The sequence below is a fragment of the Schistocerca gregaria genome, unplaced genomic scaffold (assembly GCF_023897955.1).
Source record: "Schistocerca gregaria isolate iqSchGreg1 unplaced genomic scaffold, iqSchGreg1.2 ptg000180l, whole genome shotgun sequence".
Classification (NCBI taxonomy): Eukaryota; Metazoa; Arthropoda; class Insecta; order Orthoptera; family Acrididae; genus Schistocerca; species Schistocerca gregaria.
This window is the reverse complement of record NW_026061730.1, coordinates 5,991,071-6,013,395: the sequence shown is the minus strand read 5'-3', so window position 1 is coordinate 6,013,395 and position 22,325 is coordinate 5,991,071. Positions and strand designations below refer to the sequence as shown.

Below are 22,325 nucleotides of genomic sequence, written 5' to 3'. Positions count from 1 at the left end.
CCCTTCCTGGGACAATGAATTCACGGTGTTCTTATTTCAATTTCCAGGAGTGTATTTACCATTATAAATGAGATTTCTAAAGGCTTCAAGCTGTCGATTTTGAAATCCTTGTATTTTAAGGTAGCGTTATTTAAACTGTTTTTGTAGTTCAGTGTTTCTTCTGTTGGCTTTTGATGCAGTATGCTGCTAGTACGATCGCTCGATAGAAATTGGAAATAAATGAGTGTACAATTATGGCAATGCTTAAAGGAGGATAAATCGCGACACTTCAGCAACAGAATAGCTCTGAAAACAGAGCAGATGGCATCGGTAGCGTTCGAGTGCAGACACGTTTGGCCGTCAGGACTATCGAAGTAGCAGCGAGCATCACTCACGGTCTGTATCATACTAAACGGGACGCCCTGACAAATGCTGTACGAGTTGACTGTCTTCCAGGCCAGCAGACAGAGGTTGACGTTCGCCCTCTGCGTGTAGGCCAGGTAGCTGGTCACAGGTATGTGGGGCGACCTCTGCACCACGTCGTCCCACAGCTGCACGCGGACTGCTCGCGCTGCTTAACGGCCTCCAGAGGCAGGTCTTCCAGCGGACACGTGGGGTGGTCCACGGCGTTCGTCAACAGCTGCACGCAGTCAATGTCCACAGAGAGTGTAGCGCTGCTTCTGTCCTCCAGCTGCAGCTGCCACTCTTCACCTGCAAAAAAAAAAAAAAAAAAAAAAAAAAACAGCAAGTAAGTGGTGCCCATACACTGCAGGTAGGAAATTGGGCGTTGTCTTCCTACATTATCCTGGAGCATTTACCCAGAATTATGTAACGTGACTAGCCAACACAAGTTAAGAGTATTGACAAACACAGACATCATTGTTAAGTATGCACGTCTACAAGGGGTCCAAAAAGTCCTTGTAAGGCTCTCAATAAAAGTGAGGAAGATAATAGGTTTTATTGATATTCCTGCTTTGAAGATGGCCAAAAAAAAACAATGTTATCAGAATTATATTTTTGTTTCACCACTGCAGCCTTTGAGTTCCGAATCCATGGAGCAAAAGTTATATTGTAAAGGAGAGATTAGTGGCGGAGTTGTGGGTGCATGAACACCTGCATTAGTAAAAATTATGAAAGGCATGATGAGACCGTTTGCCACGGTCCACCTCGTAAAGCAGCCCCTCCTGATTGACATAAATGTCCTGTATTTTCAGGCTGTCTCAAAGACAAGCCACGTATTTGAAGCAATAAAAAGTGAGAGGAAACATGTGTCACGTCTCTTAATCAGATGAGCAGTCTCCAATGAAATACATTTGCAAAAGAGTAGTTCGACTTAACGGCATCTTGCTGAACAATGCACAACCACACTGAAAAAATTTGAATACGAAAGGATTTAGGGCAGTGTTTGTTACGGAATTGTCTGACAAAGATATGGAGTAACAATTTGTAGCCTGCGGTACTTCGTTGTGAGAACTTCTGCCATGCATCGCTCGAGAGTGTTGCTTACTGATAAATGTACCATATATAACAGTTTGCTCAGGAAAAAATTGTTTTCTTGTCTAAGGTTCAAATGGCTCTGAGCAATATGGGACTCAACTGCTGTGGTCATCAGTCCCCTAGAACTTAGAACTACTTAAACCTAACTAACCTAAGGACATCACACACATCCATGCCCGAGGCAGGATTCGGACCTGCGACCGTAGCAGTCGCACGGTTCCAGACTGCGCGCCTAGAACCGCGAGACCACCGCGGCCGGCTTCTTGTCTAAGGGAAATACTCATTATCAGCAAGAGTTGGTAAGGAACCCATCTGTTAGGACCACATTCTTTTTAAGCTTACATGAATGGGAACTTTCATTTCTCTGTACAACAGAAAAGCCCGATACCTCAGGTCCATGACAATGCAGCCACGGATCGTGTGTGGTTGTAACAAGAAGGAGCCTGAGTCACGTTTGGTTACTGAGGTGTGTCGGTCCCTTAATCAACAATTTGGCCTCGGACTGTGTGCTGTTCTGCAACACTTGAAGCACATTAAACAGGTGACCACGATATCTCAATATTACCATCTCAACAACCCTTGGAAATGGGTATGACAGATTTCAGATCTTACCACGCCAGTGACTCCATATGATGATTAATAAAGTCCCATGTTGCTCAACGTTAAGAGATCAATGGAAAATTGACGCAAGTGTTGAAGAAGTCTTTGTAAACAGAATTACAAGGACGATCCACAATAAAGCAAAGGGGACAGCAAGACACATAGACCTCTGTGTAAGGTGTGACCGTCCACATACCAATCTGCTGGATACATATTTTTTATATCTAAGTACGTCAATATAGAACATACTCTTTTGACATAACTCTATGGGCATGCTGTACAAAGAAAGAAGATGCAGGCTGAATTCTCGTCTTTCTGATATTTCGCTTTCCTCCGTGAACTTAGTGACCCAATCAGGCAGCGTAAAGAAAAGTGATGGAGCAGATTTGTCACCAGTTTGTTTCACTAACGCGAGAATGTCGAGGAAAAGCCCAAAAAAATAAATAAAATTTAGGGAGTACCTTTACCACAATGAACGGTTACTCTTAGTATTCTGTTAGCATAAATTCAAAGACACCCAGAAAAATGTAATTACATCGTCTTACTCGTCTCTTGTGTGATGATAATAATGCAGCAATAAAAGCAATTGAGACATATATGCCTCGTCTGCTGAGTGGATGAATGTGGGATAACAACTCCAGAGACTTGGGATTCAGGCATTGCTCCCGAGATTCCTTCTGTCACTTATCACTTCTTTCACCTCTGACACTGCTTTATCGAAATCGAAAATGTGGGAACTGCAGAATTGTTCGGAGACCCAATAATCAACTGTGTCCCACAATTATTAACTGGGATAGTTAGTTCAAAAGTAGGAATACGGCGAGTGACCACAACATGCAGTAGAACAATGGCTCGCAAAGCTCTGTCGTGACCAAACCAGGCCTCAGCTTGAGGACAGCTTTATCGACTGCAATCTGAGAAGTCCTAATAGTTGTTTTCCTCGAGCACTGTTCATGTTCAGAGTACAAATCAAAGAAGAATGATACTGATACGCTATACGTCATCCAATGTATATAGTTCATTGGCAAATGTAGACCCAGTAAGACGAATAAGTTCCGAAAGATTGTTATACACGGGCATATTCTGTGAAAGGCCGAATATACGACTTTGATGTAGACACTTAACTTTTCTTTTTACTTACTTCACTCCCACCACATGATTGGGTGGTGGGCAAGCTGCAGACACGTTGCTGCTCTTCAGCCTATCCAGGTTAGAAATGCCTGTATAGTTTTTACGGTTAGAATGAATAAAATGATAGGTTTTAAATAAAGGCATAGCGTCTCTAAAAAAACACGTACATTGAAGTTGATGATGGTGCTGTGGTGAGGATAAAGCTAGCGTGTCTGGCAAGTCATTGGGAGTCAGTTCCCAATAACTACTATGATGGCAATACAGTATGAAGCTGGTGCAGGTCAGAAAGGGTGTATATATTTCAAGGTGTTGGAGTGGGCTGGGAAGTATGGTTGAGAAGTTGATGTGGGTAGAGTGAGGTGTGAGGCACAGATAACGGTGGTCAGAAGGCTGGAAGCGGGAAAATCTACATACTGAAGAGACATAGACGCTAGAATTATAGCTGGTTGGATGAGTAATTGTCTACATACTGTTCTTGTACAGGAAGAAACAGCCAGCTGACGTTTCGCTGGAATAGGATACAGAAGGGAGGCAAATGGAGGGTAGGTATGACCCGTTGGTACAGGCGCAGGAGAAGCCTAGGTATGCAGAGGATAGGCGAGTACAATTTCGTTTTGATCCCCAGGTTAATGGAACGTATACAATATGCGACAAAGTTTGAGGAACTTGAGAAGAGTGGACAATCTAATCAGCTGGTAGAGGTTGCGTGTGAGACGCAAAAGACGATACAGAATGGAAAGGTGTTCTAAGACTTTAAGGAATGGTAAAATTTTGAGAGTGCTGAGATCGAAGTTCTATTGGTGGAAGTAACACTGGGTCAGTTAAGGCTTTTGGAAAGACGAAGCAAGAAACAAGATTAGGGGTTAACATCCTGTTGATGAAACAGGTATTAGAGACAGAGCATAACGCAGAATTGGGAAGAATGGGGAAGCAGGACAGCTGTGTCCATCCAAAGGAACCATCGTATCATTCAGCCTAAGCTGTGGAGGGACATCACAGAGAAACTAAATTTGGTCGAAAATCAAGTTTGGAGACACCAGCTTACCACAGCATTGCCTCAACCAGTGGGTTTTTCCAAGTACAGAAGATGGTTGAATGATGGAATCCCCACATTGTCGAATTTGCTGTTTTCTTGATTTGAGTTTGTTGTAGGCTGGGGATGCGTGTTTATTCCAAGACATGCGAAAGAAAGTGAGAGTCCTCTGCCCATGTCAGCAAAGAGAACTGCAGCAGCAGGTCCGCCTCCTTACTGTAAACGCATATCTTCCTCCACGTAATTGGGCACTGTTCTTGTATTGTGAGGGAACTGTGGCTCTAATGTATCTGTTGAGTGTGGGTGACTGTAATGGATGTGTTAACAGCTTAACATCCACATCTGACACGCATTTTGTTGTGTATGCTTTCAATAAATTTACAAGTAGATAAATGAAACAGTCAATGAACAGAACGCCTTATTGTTTGGAATGCAATACACATCTTTATCTACTTTTGGCTGTGGCTGTATGAGCATGTGTGGTATTAATTGGGGTTCAAATACTCAGGAGCTGCTGAAAACACTGAGTGGCATTACAGCGCAAGTCTGCAGATGATGAACACTGAACGTTTACTGCAGTTGGGACAAGTATGTGTCTATTGTTGGCTCTCGACTCTCTGTGCATGCATGCCTGGTCTAGGCTTGACTGAGTGACGTTACACCAACACTGCACTTTGAAGGCAGAAGTGGAACTTGGTCACTTCTCTGCTGTCATCATGGAACTGTTGATACCCTTATAGGCAGAACTCAGGCTGGTCTCTGACAGAACTCGTACCAGAAGCAGGCAGAGCTGGAAAAACTTGTCGTGTGTGGCGCCTCAAAAGTACAGGAGGAGTGGCTTACTGTTTCTTTCTCACTGGTGCCTGGTGATGCTGCTTAGGCGTACAGCATCTCAGTGATTATCGATTGACGGTTAGCTACAGGCGATTATCCTGGATACCACAGGTGTCACCTTCAACAGTGTCTCAGGCCCACATGCCATGATACACTGAGGAGAGGTAATTTAATGTAGAACACTGACGCAAGGCCTGGTGATGAGAAACTTTATGCTTGCATCCCCCCTCCCATTACTGGTGTTAGACCGTCAGCGAGAGAGCACCCTTAGTTCCTGATACTACTAAGGCAAGTGCACCATCCGCTTGTTACATATTTTTTGCAAGCTTCAAACAGGAGTGACTCATTTTCAGTTACTGTGTAGTTACTAGTTTATTTTTTGTAATTTCTAGTGTGTTCGAGTGCTTACAAGGCACAGAATTTTATTTCAATAACAGTGTAGTATACAGTACCGCCGTTGCTATTGACCCTCGTATCGTACAGGCTTTTGTTTGTTTGGTTAGAACGACTGAGTGTCAGTTAGACGGTCAGTGAGAGAGCACTTCGATTTCCTGCTGCTAATAAGGCGAGCACACCATTTATCTGTTGTATATTTTTACAAGCTTCAAACAGGAGTGACTGCAGTAATGGATAGGAACTGTGATTGTTGTGTACAGATGTGAGTTCCAGGCTGTGTTGGCTTCCGTCACACAGCTTGAGGCTGCTGCCAAGGGGCGCCACTGTGGGGGACCGAACACGGGGATGAGAGGGACGTTGAGCACGTCCCACGTGTCCTCCGATCGGTCCACTGCTGTGACCACCCTGGGTACTGCCTGCATTGAGGTTGACCCCTCCCCATGGTCGAGTGGAAGATCATTCCAAGGTCTGGCAGGCAGCGAAAAACATTCTGAGGGACCACTCGTAGGACTCCCCGGTTCGTTTGAAAAGCGGGTTTTGGGTGTTATGTGTGGCTGACGATGTCTGGGCAGGGTGGGTTTGCTGGTAGATGGGAGCTCCAACGTTAGGCGCGTAATGGGGCCCCTTAGGAACATGGCTGCCAAGGAGGAGAAGGAAGCCAGTGTGCACTTCGTGTGCATACCGGGGGGATTCATTTCGGATGTGGAAAGGGTGCTTCCGGATGCCATGAAGAGTACAGTGTGCTGCCAACTGCAGGTGATGGCTCATGTTGGTAGCAATGACGTGTGTCGCTTTGGATTGGAGCAGATTCTGTCTGGTTTCGGGTAGCTAGCTGAAATGGTAAAGACTGCCAGTCTTTGCTTCCGAGATTAAGGCAGAGCTCACCATTTGCAGCATCTTCGATAGAACCGACTGTGGTCCTTTGGTACAGAGCCGAGTGGAGCATCTGAATCAGAGGCTCAAGCGGTTCTGTGACTCTGTAGGCTGCAGATTCCTTGACTTGCGCCATCGGGTGGTGGGTTTCTGGGTTCTGCTTAATAGGTCAGGAGTTCACTACACGCAGGAGGTGGCTACACGGGTAGCAGGGGCTGTGTGGAAGAGACTGGGCGGTTTCTTAGGTTAGAATGTCTCAGGGAACCACAGGAGGGGCGCCCGTCTAAAAGTGAGCACGTAAAACACAGTAAGGTACGTGTAGAAACGATTGGTATTGTAGTTGTAAATTGTCGTAGCTTTGTTGGAGAAAGAACCAAAGCTCCAAGCCCTAATAGAAGCACTAAAGCTCAAATAGTTGTAGGTACAGAGAGCTGGGAATAAGTTCAGCCGAATTTTTTTCAAATGATCTAACAGTGTTTAGCAAAGATAGATTAAATACAGTTGGTGGTGGATTATTTATTGCTGCCAGAGGTAGTTGGCCTTGTAACGCAATTGAAGTAGGTAGCTCATGTGAAATAGTATGGGTAGAGGTTATACTTGACAGTCAGATTAAATTATTAATTGGGTCGTTTTATCGACCCCCCGACTCAGAAGATATAGAAGATATAGTTGCTGAACAGTTCAAAGAAAACGTGAGTCTCATCTCAAATAAGTGCTCCGCTCATACAGTTATGGTCTGTGGTGACATCAATCTACCCTCGATATGTTGGAAAAATTATACGATTAAAGCCGGCGGCAGGCATAAAACGTCATCCGAAATTGTACTGAATGCATTCTCAGAAAATTATTTTGAACAATTAGTTCATGAGCCCACTCGAAGCGTAAATGGTTGCGAAAGCATACTTGACCTTTTAGCAACACCTACAACCATCAAAAAGGAACGCAAAGTATATCTGTTTTAAAAAGCTGATAAAAATGCTCTTAACTCATTTTTAAGAGACAGTCTTCACTCCTTCACATCTGATCATGTAAGTGTAGAAAAGTTATGGAATGTTTTCAGAGTGATAGCAGCGACAGGAATTGAGAGATATAAACCACATATTTAATAAGTGATGATACTTATCCTCCATGGTACACAATACGGGTTTGATCGTTGTTGCAGAACTAACGAAAAAAGCATGTCAAATTTAAAAGAACGCAAAATCTTCGAGATTGGCAAAGTTTTACCGAAGTTTGAAATATAGAGCGTGCTTCAGTGCGAGATGCATTTAATAATTTCCACAACGAAATTCTGTCTCGAAATCTGACAGAAAACCCATAGAGATTTTGATATTCTGGTCATACATGAAGCACATCACTGGTAAGACGCAATCAGTACCTTCACTGCGCAATAACAACGGTGAAGTCACTGATGACAGTGCTACTAAAGCAGAGTTATTAAACACGGTTTTCCGAAACTCTTTCACCAAGTCCGGAATTCCAATCAATAACAACTGCCAAGATGAGAAACATAGAAGCAGCTTAAATCACTTAATAAAGGCAAGGCCTCCTGTCCAGATTGTATACCAGTCAAGTTCCTCTCAGAGTATGCTGATCAAATAGCTCCATATTTAACATTTATATACAACCACTCACTCACAGAGACATCCGTACCTAAAGACTGGAAAATTGCTCAAGTCACACCAATATCCAAAAAGGGAAGTAGGAGTAATCCGCTGAGTTACAGGCCTATACCACTAACGTCGATTTGCAGTAGGATTTTGGAACATATACTGTATTCGAACATTATGAAGTACGTCGAAGAAAACTATTTACTGACACCTAGCACGGATACAGAAAATGTCGTTCTTGTGAAACACAACTAGCTCTATATACTCATGAAATAATGAGTGATATCGACAGGGGATGTCAAATTAATTCCCCACTTTTAGATTTCCAGAAGGCTTTCGACACCATTCCTCACAAGAGTCTTCTAACGGAACTGCATGCCTACGGAATATCGCCTCAGTTGTGCGACTGGACTCGTGATTTCCTGTCAGAAAGGTTACAGTTCGTGGAAAAAGCCGAAAAGTCATCGAGGAAAATAGAATTAATATCCGGCGTTCCTCAAGGAAGGGTTATACGCTCTCTATTGTTCCTGATGTATATTAACGACATGGGAGACAATCTGAGTAGCCGTCTTAGATTGTTTGCAGATGACGCTGTCATTTCCCATCTTGTAAAGTTATCAGATGATCAAAACAACTTGCAAAACGAATTAGATAAGATATCTGTATAGTGCGAAAAGTGGCAATTGGCCCAGAATAAAGAAAAGTGTGAAGTTATTCACACGAGTACTAAAATAAATCAGCTAAACTTCGATTACGCTATAACTCACACAAATCTGAAGGCTGTAAATTCAGCTAAATACTTAGGGATTACAATTACAAACAACCTTAATTGGAACGATCACATAGATAATATTGTGGGTAGAGCCAACCAAAGACAGCGATTCATTGGCATAACACGTAGAGGGTGCCACAGGTCTACTAAAGAGACTGCTTACACCATGTTTCTCCGCCCTATTCTGGAGTATTGCTGTGCAGTGGGAGATCCGCATCAGGTGGGACTGAGGGATTACATGGAAAAAGTTCAAAGAAGGGCAGCTCGTATTCTATTATCGTGAAATAGGGGAGATAGTGTCACAGACATGATACGTGATTTGGAGTGGCAACCATTAAAACAAAGGCGTTTTTCGTTGCGACGGGATTTCCTCATGAAATTTCAATCATCAATTTACTTCTCTGATTGCGAAAACACTTTGATGGCACCCACCTGTATAGGGAGAAATGATCATCACGATAAAATAAGAGAAATCAGCGTTCGCACAGAAAAATTTAAGTGCTCATTTTCCCTGCGTGGCGTGAGAGTGGAACAGTAGAGAGACAGCTTGAAGGTGGTTTATTGAACTCTCTGACCGGCACTTTATTCTGAACAGCAGCGTAATCACGTAGATGTGGATGTAGATGAAATACTAGGGACGGAAATTTCTTCCATACCTGGATTGGAACCATCTTACCTCCGATGCGAGTGCCACCACACAACCATGTTTATGTGTGCCATGGTGGAAGTTAAGGAGATAGAATTATTGATGGTATTTATTGTAATAATTTCTTGGGTTTTTACATAATTGATTTTGATGTACCAGAGGCTACACCATGAAGTAAAGTTATTAGAGCAGATGAAGATCTGCTGTTGACTAAGATTTACAGTAAAAAAGAAGCGTGATGTGTAGGACAAGGAGCTATACAGCAAACATAATTCATTGGGACACCTGTCTCTTGGCAATTTTCTCCCACAGTTCCGAATGGGGGGCTAGTCTGGAATATTTCGCCAATGGAGGGGTCATCATAACACTTTTCAATTACAGGCCACATGTCCTGTGGATACAGATCAGTGGTTCCCATTACCTTCTGCCTTTGAACACTGCTGGCTCTTCAGGCTTCTAGGAGCGGTTACCCATGCCAAGGGCAAAAGAGCGTCCTGGAGCTCTGTCCGCCCCTGGACCACTACTGACTTACTGATAATTATTTTCTAAATTTAAGCAGTAGCAATGTTCGAATCTGGGTCCCAGGACGTTTTGATTAGTATTCAGAGACGCTACCCTTAAGTTATAGGGATAGAAACTTGCATACAGTATGACATCACACCACTTTACTAGAGCTAGTAGGAAATAAGAGTTTTTTTAAGATGTTTGAAAGTAATGGAGTTATGAGCAGCGTCTCATCAGCATTTTCTGGAATGTGTCGTTTTAGTCTTGTGTTGTAAATGCTACATTTAATTCGCTTTGTGGCGTTATGGACAGGTACTTTAAACTGCGAGCAAAAGATGTGGTGGTCGTATTTGTGTGACCCTGTATGTACCGAATTGTCAAAGAGTCATTAGGAACAATGAGGATCAATGAAGATATCTTTAAGGTATGAGGCACTGAGTCTGGCTTGTTGAGGTTGTTTCGCAACATGTAGTTGTTCTGGATGAGAGGATAATGAACAGAATGAATCCTTTTCAATGCGTTGTTCATATTATGCAAAATGTGGTAGTGGTTTTCTTCATGTGTGTCACCAATCCAGGGATTTTTTGGTCTGTAGAATGAGAGGCTGCTATCAAGATATCTCACAAGCACCCATTCGCAACAACATTTGATGGTATGTTGTAGCAATTACCTGTGCTTTGTAGAGTGTAGAGTGACGATGGGATTTTGTTATTTGATTGTAACAATTTTCATTAAGGTACAGTTGTAGCATTGAGATATCATGTGAGTGATGATTATCTCGCTGGAGCTGATGGAACAGACGTATGAATGGAATGCTACGCAACTGCTTTGTCTTGGTGTGATATGTGGCGAAAAAGTTTAGGTATAGGTTTTAAGCTGATGTTTTGGGGTGGCTGAAGATAAAGTAGGATTCGTTTTTGGTGTAGGTGACTTATATGTTAAAATGAAAGGTGAATAAGGATGTTATCATTATCTGTTGGACTATATGTGGACGTTCACGGAGACTGAATGTTGTTGAGAACAGTGGTTCTAAACTGAATATCTTTCATGTTAGGGATACTACACAAGAAACTGTTGGGATGATGACAGTGAGTTCGACTGATGGTGTGGAAAACTGGTTCTGAAATCGATATTTTTGATGGTGGGGATGCAATGCATGGAGTTGTTGGGACTAGGATGGTAAGTTTAGTGTAGTGAATAATGATTGCATTTGGTGGGTTAATGTATGTTGCGGCATTATGAGAGGAAGGACAATTGGCCCCAATTTCATCAGTGGCAATCTAAATGGTGCAATGTATGCACATTTCCTACTTAATGTTCTTCCGATGTTACTAAGAGATGTTTCACTGCATGACAGAATGGCGATGTACTTCCAACATGATGGATGTCCGGCACATAGCTCACGTGTGGTTCAAGCGGTATGGAATAGCATATTTCATGACAGGTTGATTGGCCATTGAAGCACCATAACACGGCCCGCACTTTCACCCAATCTGACGTCCCTGGATTTCTTTCTGTGTGGAAAGTTGAAGGATATTTGCTATCGTGATCCACCGAATATGCCTGACAAAAGGCGTCAGCGCATTGTCAATGCATGTGCGAACATTACGGAAGGTGAACTACTTGCTGTTGAGAGAAATGTCGTTGCATGTATTGCCAAATGCATTGAGGTTGACGGACATCATGTTGACCATTTATTGCATGAATGTGGTATTTACAGGTAATCACATTGTTGTTGTTGTTGTTGTTGTGGTCTTCGGTCCTGAGACTGGTTTGATGCAGCTCTCCATGCTACTCTATCCTGTGCAAGCTTCTTCATCTCCCAGTACCTACTGCAACCTACATCCTTCTGAATCTGCTTAGTGTATTCATCTCTTGGTCTCCATCTACGATTTTTACCCTCCACGCTGCCTTCCAATGCTAAATTTGTGATTCCTTGATGCCTCAGAGCATGTCCTACCAACCAATCCCTTCTTCTCGTCACGTTGTGCCACAAACTTCTCTTCTCCCCAATCCTATTCAATACTTCCTCATTAGTTATGTGATCTACCCATCTAATCTTCAGCATTCTTCTGTAGCACCACATTTCGAAAGCTTCTATCCTCTTCTTGTCCAAACTATTTATCATCCATGTTTCACTTCCATACATCGCCACAGTCCATACAAATATTTTCAGAAACGACTTCCTGACACTTAAATCTATACTCGATGTTAACAAATTTCTCTTCTTCAGAAACGCTTTCCTTGCCATTGCCAGTCTACATTTTATATCCTCTCTACTTCGACCATCATCAGTTATTTTGCTCCCCAAATAGCAAAACTCCTTTACTACTTTAAGTGTCTCATTTCCTAATCTAATTCCCTCAGCATCATCCGACTTAATTCGACTACATTCCATTACCCTCGTTTTGCTTTTGTTAGTGTTCATCTTATATCCTCCTTTCAAGACACTGACCATTCCATTCAACTGCTCTTCCAAGTCCTTTGCTGTCTCTGACAGAATTACAGTGTCATCGGCGAACCTCAAAGTTTTTATTTCTTCTCCATAGATTTTAATACCTACTCCGAATTTTTCTTTTGTTTCCTTTACTGCTTGCTCAATATACAGATTGAATAACATCGGGGAGAGGCTACAACCCTGTCCTACTCCATACCCAACCACTGCTTCCCTTTCATGTCCCTCGACTCTTATAACTGCCATCTGGTTTTTGTACAAATTGTAAATAACCTTTCGCTCCCTGTATTTTACCCCTGCCACCTTTACAATGCGTTCTTGTAAATGATAAGTTCCCATGTATCACATTGGAAAAACCGAAATAAAATGTTCAAACAAACCAACGTTTTGTATTTTAATTTAAAAAACCTACCTGTTACGAACTGTTCGTCTAAAATTGTGAGCCATATGTTTGTGACTATTACAATGGCATCTATCACAAAGCGAAAAAAGTCGTCCAACTAAAACATTCATATTTTTTGACGTACTACACGAATATGTTATAAAAAATGGGGGTTCCAATTTTAAAAAACCCATTTGATATCCGTTTGACCTATGGCAGCGCCATCTAGTGGGCGAAACATAGCGCCATCTGGTTTCCCCCTTCAAGCTAGACATGTTTCGTTTTTTGTAGTTTTTTCGTTTGACGCTTATTCCATGAGGTATTTGGCCTGGTCACGATCAATGGACCAGCCTGTGTATATGTTTTGGCCTATGTGAACGAGATGAAATTTGTTAACATCGAGTATAGATGTAAATGTCAGGAAGTCGTTTCTGAAAGTATTTGTATGGAGTGTAGCCATGTATGGAAGTGAAACATGGACGATAACTAGTTTGGACAAGAAAAGAATAGAAGCTTTCGAAATGTGATGCTACAGAAGAATGCTGAAGATTAGATGGGTAGATCACATAACTAATGAGGAGGTACTGAATAGAATTGGGGAGAAGTTTGTGGCACAACTTGACAAAAAGAAGGGACCGGTTGGTAGGACATGTTTTGAGGCATCAAGGGATCACAAATTTAGCATTGGAGGGCAGCGTGGCGGGTAAAAATCGTACAGGAAGACCAAGAGATGAATACACTAAGCAGATTCAGAAGGATATAGGTTGCAGTAAGTACTGGGAGATGAAGAAGCTTGCACAGGATAGAGTAGCATGGAGAGCTGCATCAAACCAGTCTGAGGACTGAAGACCACAACAGCAACAACAATCTCGTCCAATTAACTGTTCAATTACAAGTCGAAATATTATTCATCAAAGAAAATTAGTAAATACGAACAGTATCATACCATTATCATACATGAGAAATTTAGAATAATACACCAGTTACAGTATTGACAAAAAATTAGTTTGTCTGTAGCCATTATGTTACAGATTCCAATCGCCATTTTTAAAACAAGCCTCAGAATGGGTCTGAAAAAAACTACATGTACAGAATTTTAGAGTGTTTATAGAAGACAAAAAGGAACACTTTTGTATATGAAGCAAATGTCGCAGATGTATGAAGGTCTTACCTCCACTGATGTTCTATGACATTGTTCAAAGTGCTGTTGGATGGGCATTCTTTTAGAGATGTTGCCGGGCTCCTACAGGACGGAGACGAGTTGTTTGGTGTACCAGACACTGGCAGACACCCCAGGTGAGCCGGTTGCCTGTTAGGCTGAGGCTGCAACCATTATTTGTGGAACACCCACTTGTTTAGAGTGTGTTATGCAATCATTAGCACCCATCTGGCACTTGAGTAATGTCTCTAAAACATCACACAGTCTCTGTACATCACTAGTGTAGGAACCTTCACGGACCACTAGCAGGTAGAGGGTGCACCTGTGAAATTTGTGTCACATATAAATTGTTTTTTTTTTATCTTCTCTAAACACTTTAAAATTTTGTGTAGGTAGTTTTTTTACTCCCTGTATAATAAAATAGTCAACAATACATCTAAATAGAGTAGTTAGGCTTTAACAGGTCCAGATGGAGAGTTGCTAAGCAGTCGAAAAAGTGACTTTTGAAAAAGCACCAGTGATTATGTTGGGTAGCATGCATAATAACGTAAGATCTAAAACTAGATATTCAGAAGGGTATTTGAACCTCATTCCTCAAATAATTGGACAGTCTTCAGCGCATAACTGTGAAGTGGACGGGTCCCGGTATTAAACTTACCTACAGTCTTGAATTCATCTTCGTATAATAAATCGATGTACTCAGCTGCAGCGTCCCAGTAGACACGATAGGCGGCGTACAGTGAGGCAGCGAGGCTGAACATCTGCGACGCCTCTGGCTGCCGCTCCTCGCACAGCGCACTGAAGTCGTTGGGAAAGGAGAGGTTCCATGGCTGATAGCGCAGTAGGCGATCACTCAACAGCGGCCGCCTGTAACACACAATCCGCGAGGTTAAAAGTTAAAAACCAAGCATGTATGGTTTATGCAAGAATGTAAAAGTACCCAGACTGGATTTCCACTCAGCAGTGGACTAGAAACGTCCTGGCAGGTTGAAACTGTGTGCCCGACTTGCACTCAAATGGTTCAAATGGCTCTGAGCACTGTACCCTAGAACTTAAAACTATTTAAACCTAATTAACCTAAGGACATCACACACATCCAAGACCGAGGCAGGATTCGAACCTGCGACAGTAGAGGCCGCGCGATTCCAGGCTGTAACGCCTAGAACCGCTCGGCCACGGGTGGCTAGTAGAAACAATCAACAATTAACTTGGTTTCACCTATAGATGTAATAAGCGACTAGATGACTTCACTGACACACTCAACTTCGACCTTAATATGGACAATGTTTTTGTCTACTGAAATGAACACTCCCCCTCCTGTAGCGTCTAATCTGTGACTCCAGTACACGTTGACCACGACTCGCTAAATATCTCAGAGCTTTCCACTTCAGATTTCAGCCAGCTCTCTAGTCCTAGAATAATTTGATCGTGAGAGATTTCCAGGATGGCAATAAATTCTGGAACTTTTCTACGAAGTTCCAACTTAATGATACCATTTTTGTAGTAGATCTGTCTTTACTCTGAAAGCGGTCTGATTTCCCTATATCTGTACCAACTGACAAGTGTTCATGAGAGTAACTCAAACTACTGCCTAGTCTAAAAAATCCCAACGAACTCCACAAGTACTGTGCAACCCGAATTGCAGCTTTCTTTGTGTAGTACAACCCTGTCTTACAATATACTCATCTACACTTTTCAGTCCACCTCCCCAACCACTCATACCTTCATGCCCACAGCCTGACATAATATGTGCACTTTTATCACATCCCTCTATCTGCAGGTCTCCATATACAGTGAATCAGTAACCCACTCACAATGCCGATGACAGACGTGGAGTAGCGAACGAAAAATCCCCACACCATAACCAATGTGGAGTAACAATAGGGTTCCTCAGAAACAGCCCCAGTTGGCTGCAAATCATGTTCAACCATCCTGCATAACACCTTATCCGGAATATGTATTTTACCACCCTAACAGACACCTCAGCTACTGCCTTTCTCTGTTCAAGCCACCCTACACCACACAAGTTCCCTGCTCACACTGACTACTGCCTCTCCACACCCGTATACCACATCAGTTACCATGATGAACTTAAGGGGAACCGGAGACGCCTATGCTGCCCATGTTAAAATCACTAAGTTTGAGGAACATTTATGAATAAACTACCAAATAGAAAAATTTGAATTTTTTTCATATAGAGTGGTTTAGTATTGCAGTTATGACAGAGGGATTTTGGAGTATCTTTTCTACTTTCCTTCCAATTATTTTTTTATTAATGACTCAATTTTTTACAAATAATTGCTTTATAATTAAACTGAAATGAAACTACCAAACATATTGCCAAATGGCTATGTAACAATGTAAGTTTGATCACTAGGAGTGCTGTATAAAAATTTCATCTCTCTGGCTTGAGTGGATTTTGAGAAAATGTTCCTTATATTCGAAAAATTCTAATTTAAGGGAAATGACTATCAATGTTTCTCAATAATTTCCTGCTCTATAGAATGGATTATCAGGGTCTTCTTCTTCATCCTCCAAAAGCTTCCTCTTCTGTCTTCTTTTCTGGCCTGTTGTTCCATCATGCTTCATATGCCTTTCTCTTCTTTCTGCTGCTTTTATCCTTTCTCTGTCAATATTTCTTAGTGCTCGTACAGTGTTCACCCCAGCTGCAAATCCTAATGCCTTCAGAACTTCACACTTCACAGTGTTCCCTTGGTTGTAGGTTGCTATTGCATCATAAATGCCAAAGTGCAGTGTTTTTATGCTTACAAACACCCTTTTAGGAATCGCTTTCCAAATCAAATTGTTTACACTCTCATTAGGATTCTGCGTCTTTCTGTGTACACATTTGTGTAACAATTCTGGCTGTGCTATGACATGAAAAATTGGTTTTATTGTATTTATCACAGCTGCTGGCAAACCATGTTTGTGATCATAGTCCTTTTTTGCATTATATTTGCACCAGGAATCTTTTGGGCACATGCTGTGTTGAGGGTATTCATTGGAAGAGGCAGTATGAAGGAACATTGCCCACACTGTTTCACGCATGTCACTAACATTACTAGTATTTTACCTTATAGCATACCCATAGTATCTCTGTAGACGTTCAATCACCTCATCAGTGAGCCTGCCTCTCCCTCCTATTGTCTTTCCATCACTGAGCTTACTTGAACCGAAAGTTTGTGTGAGCATTCGAAGCCGTGCACCCATACACTTTTGCACATGACAAATGCATTCCAACTTTTCAACTACAAATTCATTTCCATATGGTTTCAGTTCCTCTATAGTCTTGAAACCTTTGGAGTCACCATCCCAATGGTAGTATTTGTACCTAACGTTGTATCTGGGAACTGAACGTTCAAAAATTTGTTTCACTCCGTCCACTTCCATTGCTCCACTTGATCCACTAAAATTTGCCTCACAGATTCCATTGTGCTCTACTTTGATTTTATTTTTGCACCTACAATGTTTTGATAATATTGCAACATCTATCACTTTTCACTATCACCACAAGTAGCAGTTACTACCCCATTCAGGGATTTATGACCCCTCTTTTGCCAGGAACCATCTAATGCCACTACCAAATGCCTAGAACCATCGTTCATTTCTACAGATTCCTCCACTGCTTCCTTCATGGTTTTCCAAGCCACATCTTCAACAGAGGATCCTACCAGTTCACAGTAGTACCCAAATTTGCTTGGAGCCGATGACAAGTTCATAATACCACATAACAGTTTACCAGCAGCAGACCCTTTTCCAATGGATCAAAGACCATACACAAGTCGAACATTCACGTCAAACACTCTAGATCGTCCATTTTCACCAAAGAGACTGGCATGTCAATTGTAGAAAGTCTCTTGATACTTGTAACATGCACAGATTATCTTTATCTCACAAGCTGAACCAAAGTGCTTTGTTATCTCTAGTCCCACTCCTACACTTGAAAACATTTTGCACAGAACACTTTCTTTTGGCACGTAAGATAATAACCCAATATTCAGTACTTCGATAATATCATCACTGTCACTAACATATTCACGAAATCTGACACTTCCACCAGTCGGCTTCTTGCTAGAAGATGTCACAGGGCTATGGCCGGCCATGTGTTGCTTAGCAGAAGAAAGCACTGTTTCAGTAATTGTAGTATCGCAACTTGGTATTAGTGTTAATTTTCTTTTCGCTATGTTCTTCCTCTTCTTATATACACTGTTACTAAAACGTGGCATCGTAACCAGAACAACGCTTTACACAAGAAGTATAATACTACCAACAACAGGCGCAACACTGAACTAATTCGAAAAGGTAAACAGCAAAGAGACGATGTTCCGCACTCTTAGCGCTTCATTTGTCACAGATAACAATGTAGCCAACCCTTGCGCACTTGCTGTATGCGCAACATAAGGCGCTGTATGCGTAACAGGCCGAGAAAATCCCAAGCAGTTCGCCAGGAAGTCACGAGAGGGTGTTAGATGCATTCAGCGGCCGCCCATTTCCTCTGCATGCGTGGGGGAATATGGTAATAACTCCACTTCTAGGGAGAGTAGAACAATAATTCAAACTTTACATTAAAGGAGAATGTACCAATTAATTTTCGGTAGCAAAAAAAAATCGTAATTTTTTTTTGGATTTGACCACCTCCGGCTCCCCTGGGGATGTCAGTTGATCATCTTCATTTCAAAATACCTAGTCCACTTCAAAGACACATAATTCTCCAAAGTAATTCTAGTACCAACCTCTTCGGGTGTAACGGTAATTATGTACAATAGGTCTGTTTGGTGGTCAGGAGTGTACACTGATTATCAGGTGCCACTGTTCGACTGCACAATGGACACTCGACAATTGATAGTAATCACGACAGATTCTAATTGTCCATCCTATTCCGCGTTTTCCACCTCCATAACTACGCCACAATAAACCACCTAAAGGAATCGGAGAACACCATCACAAGATCTACTGGGAGCTCACCCATTCCCACATAGGGATCCATCTTGTCACCCTCCATACTGCCAGCATATTTCCTACACCACTCCCTTCCACAGCCCCACATGTCAACCACTCGAGAGACAACTCCTCTTCCCTCTCGCTCTCAACTTCCAGTATTTACTCTCTGTGCTACGAACTGATTTAAAGACACCGGCCACAGGACAAAATATATGCGCTTTCTCCCCTCTTCTGGCGTTTTCCCGTCTTCCCTCATCATTCCTCAGATTTTTCCTTCGTATATTGAGATGAACATGAATTGTAGCCTTGCCGACTGGATGCCAATATATGGGCTAGAGCCGCTACTAGTGTAATTTGTCCTGGAGATGACTTATTTTTCGTCCCACATAATGTGGGGACACCCTCAGTTTTCGTGTCAGGTTCCACATCACTATTTCCACAAATTATGAAAACTTTGGATGCATTTGCAACCGTCAATACTTTCTCTAGTCAAATCAGTAACCTCGTTCATTGTGTTGGTTTTCTCCGCTCGTCTGCTGCTTAATACTTGGCACATTTTTAGACAAAATACGAATAAAAAATGGAAGGATAAACAATCAAAAAACTGTAAATGACGAGTTTCCGTCACCATCTCCTTCCATTCTGAATTAAATGATCCCACTATTTTCTATATCAGTAATGAATACTTACATGGATAAAAGTGAAATATACTCTAATAAATCTTAGTGAGTACAACAAAGATTTGAGTGTACACTGGTTCATACATGAATATCAAGCGTCCCGGCCTGTCCTTGTCTTCTTCCATCTCGTAGTGCGCTACCTGTTTGCTGACGGTTTGCTCGTCGTATACCAATCCGGTTAATTTCGTGTGCAGCATGTCTTTCACACGTTCCACGTCCTTGATCCAACTGTGGAGTTGCTGATCACTCCTGTGGTTACCCTGAGACACACAGAAAATAGCTCAAATTACTTGCATGACATTCACGAGTCTTAATTTACAGTTTCATGTACCACTAGTACATAACACTGAAATTACTGCCAGTGCAAGAGTGTAGTACATTTAATTTTGTACAGGTACTAAAACATTAATGCACAGCAGATACCTAGTAGTGTTTTATTAAATACACAAATTTGTGAAACTAAGAGAGCTGGAGATATTTCTTAGTAGTTGACATTACAAACGTCTGAATGTATGAAAGCATACTCTTGTGACGGCAAGTCTGACTGAAACGTTCTGAGGCTGCCAGCAGCGTCGAGTTCCCACATGTAGAGCCACATGGCGTGGCTGGGACTCTGATGAGATTCAACTCAAACATTAGAACGCTTTTCGGAAATAGAATGGTCAGATTGTTGACAAATTAGTAAAAATCTTACTCGTTACCAACGCTGCGAGAAACCTGAACACATGTTGCGACCTTTTACAAACGCAGTGATAGGAATCAGCCGCTCCATATCAGAAAAATTGTCTGAATTAATGGTGCACACATGAAATGTCAGTTTCACCCAAAATTTTGTATTTCTTTTTCATGTTCTTATCAGTCTGTCTATTTGCCAGTTGGAGTGTCAAGATCATTTTTCCTGGACCAGTTTCGGGTACGAAATTCAAATTTATGTCACATATTAAGGTCTATGCTCCCTTGGCGTTGTACAAATTGTAAGCTTCTAAGTCAATGCAATCAAAATATATGGCCAGTTATGTTACATATTTTAATACTCGAAAACTCACTCATCGAGACCTATAGGGTGCTCCTCGTTGACTTAGGAAAATGTTCAAATGTGTGTGAAATCTTATGGGACTTAACTGCTAAGGTCATCAGTCCCTAAGCTTACACACTATGTAACCTAAATTATCCTAAGGACAAATACACACACCAATGCCTGAGGGAGGACTCGAACCACCGCTGTGACCAGCCGCACAGTCCATTGACTTAGAATCTTGAGATTCGGCAACAACTAAGTTTCCTGCTACAAGTAAAAGAAAAAATGAAAAAAAATCTGAAACTTGTTAAGTTGTAATTATACCACATAAAAATGTCTTTTCCTATTTGGAGATACATTGCATTCATCATCTGATAAAAGAATAACATACGAACATTACAGCACGCAAACATAAAATGTGTGTTGTAGTCATTTTCTAGTGGGTAAACAGGAATGTCTTATTAAATTTTCTCTCCCTACATACATAAACTGATGTCGCCTGCTCGCTTATTATTGTTTGTTTTTGTAGGCTGAGGAGCTAATGTGGATCTTCTGAACCGAACTTGATATTCCTGGGACCAATATATCCCCAGTATCGATACAGATTCTCGATAACAGTAAAAACTTGTTGGTATTCTCGATTCCCAGGATGGGGGATTTGTACAGAACCCTTAGTGCGTGAGTCCCTCTCGCACTTGCCCATTCTGTTTTCCTTTTTTTTTTTTTTTATCTACCTTAGCATCACCCAGTATATTGTCCTGGAAAGCGAGTGTTTATCGCAGACAAGGGTGCCATCAGTAGTGGTCGAAGGAAGTGTGACTGAACTGCTCGTGTTCTCTGTACATGGTGTCCCAATCGTTTTGGGACGTACTGAAACAGGTGACAGGGGTTCCACAACAGATTATATTGAGCTAGGGAACCAATGCTCGAAAATGCAAATTTATTGTGTTAAGGACATACAGAGCAGTAAACTCCTAACAACAATGGAGCTCATAGTAACTGTTCCAAGCAAACGACTGTCGGACTCAATGCATGTGTAGCAATGATGCCAGCAGTTCCTTGTACTCTTGCAAAGATCTCGGGTGTCCGTTGTGCAGTTGAACAGTAGCAGTTGATAAACAGTGTACACCCCTGACCACCAAACAGACCTGCTGAACACAATTAGGCTCATAGCACTCAAGCATCTCACTGGCGCATTAACCTGTGCCGGAAGCACACCGCTATCCCTGCTGTCAGTGGTCCATTGCATCAGATAGTTTGTGACGTGTTCATGGTTATGTGTGTTGCTGTGTTCAGTGCACAGTGAATAAGCAAAGGTGGAATATGCAAGCACTGGGACAAAAGGAGTTTGAATTCTACATCTGCTTGTGTCAATCTACACTCCTGGAAATTGAAATAAGAACACCGTGAATTCATTGTCCCAGGAAGGGGAAACTTTATTGACACATTCCTGGGGTCAGATACATCACATGATCACACTGACAGAACCACAGGCACATAGACACAGGCAACAGAGCATGCACAATGTCGGCACTAGTACAGTATATATCCACCTTTCGCAGCAATGCAGGCTGCTATTCTCCCATGGAGACGATCGTAGAGATGCTGGATGTAGTCCTGTGGAACGGCTTGCCATGCCATTTCCACCTGGCGCCTCAGTTGGACCAGCGTTCGTGCTGGACGTGCAGACCGCGTGAGACGACGCTTCATCCAGTCCCAACATGCTCAATGGGGGACAGATCCGGAAATCTTGCTGGCCAGGGTAGTTGACTTACACCTTCTAGAGCACGTTGGGTGGCACGGGATACATGCGGA

The 22,325-nt window shown here is 42.1% G+C and overlaps 1 protein-coding gene across 1 annotated transcript in view; it reads right to left on the bottom strand.

Annotated features, from left to right (window-relative positions):
• Positions 1-487: 487 nt before the first annotated feature.
• Positions 488-22,325, bottom strand: part of LOC126302898 (uncharacterized) — a 40,261-nt gene continuing 18,423 nt past the window's right edge. The window contains exons 2-4 of the mRNA XM_049991753.1: positions 19,577-19,752; positions 14,530-14,738; positions 488-690 (exon numbers count right to left, since the gene is read on the bottom strand). Coding sequence (XP_049847710.1) covers positions 488-690; positions 14,530-14,738; positions 19,577-19,689 — 525 coding nt within the window. The 5' untranslated portion in view covers positions 19,690-19,752. The remainder of the gene's footprint in view (positions 691-14,529; positions 14,739-19,576; positions 19,753-22,325) is intronic.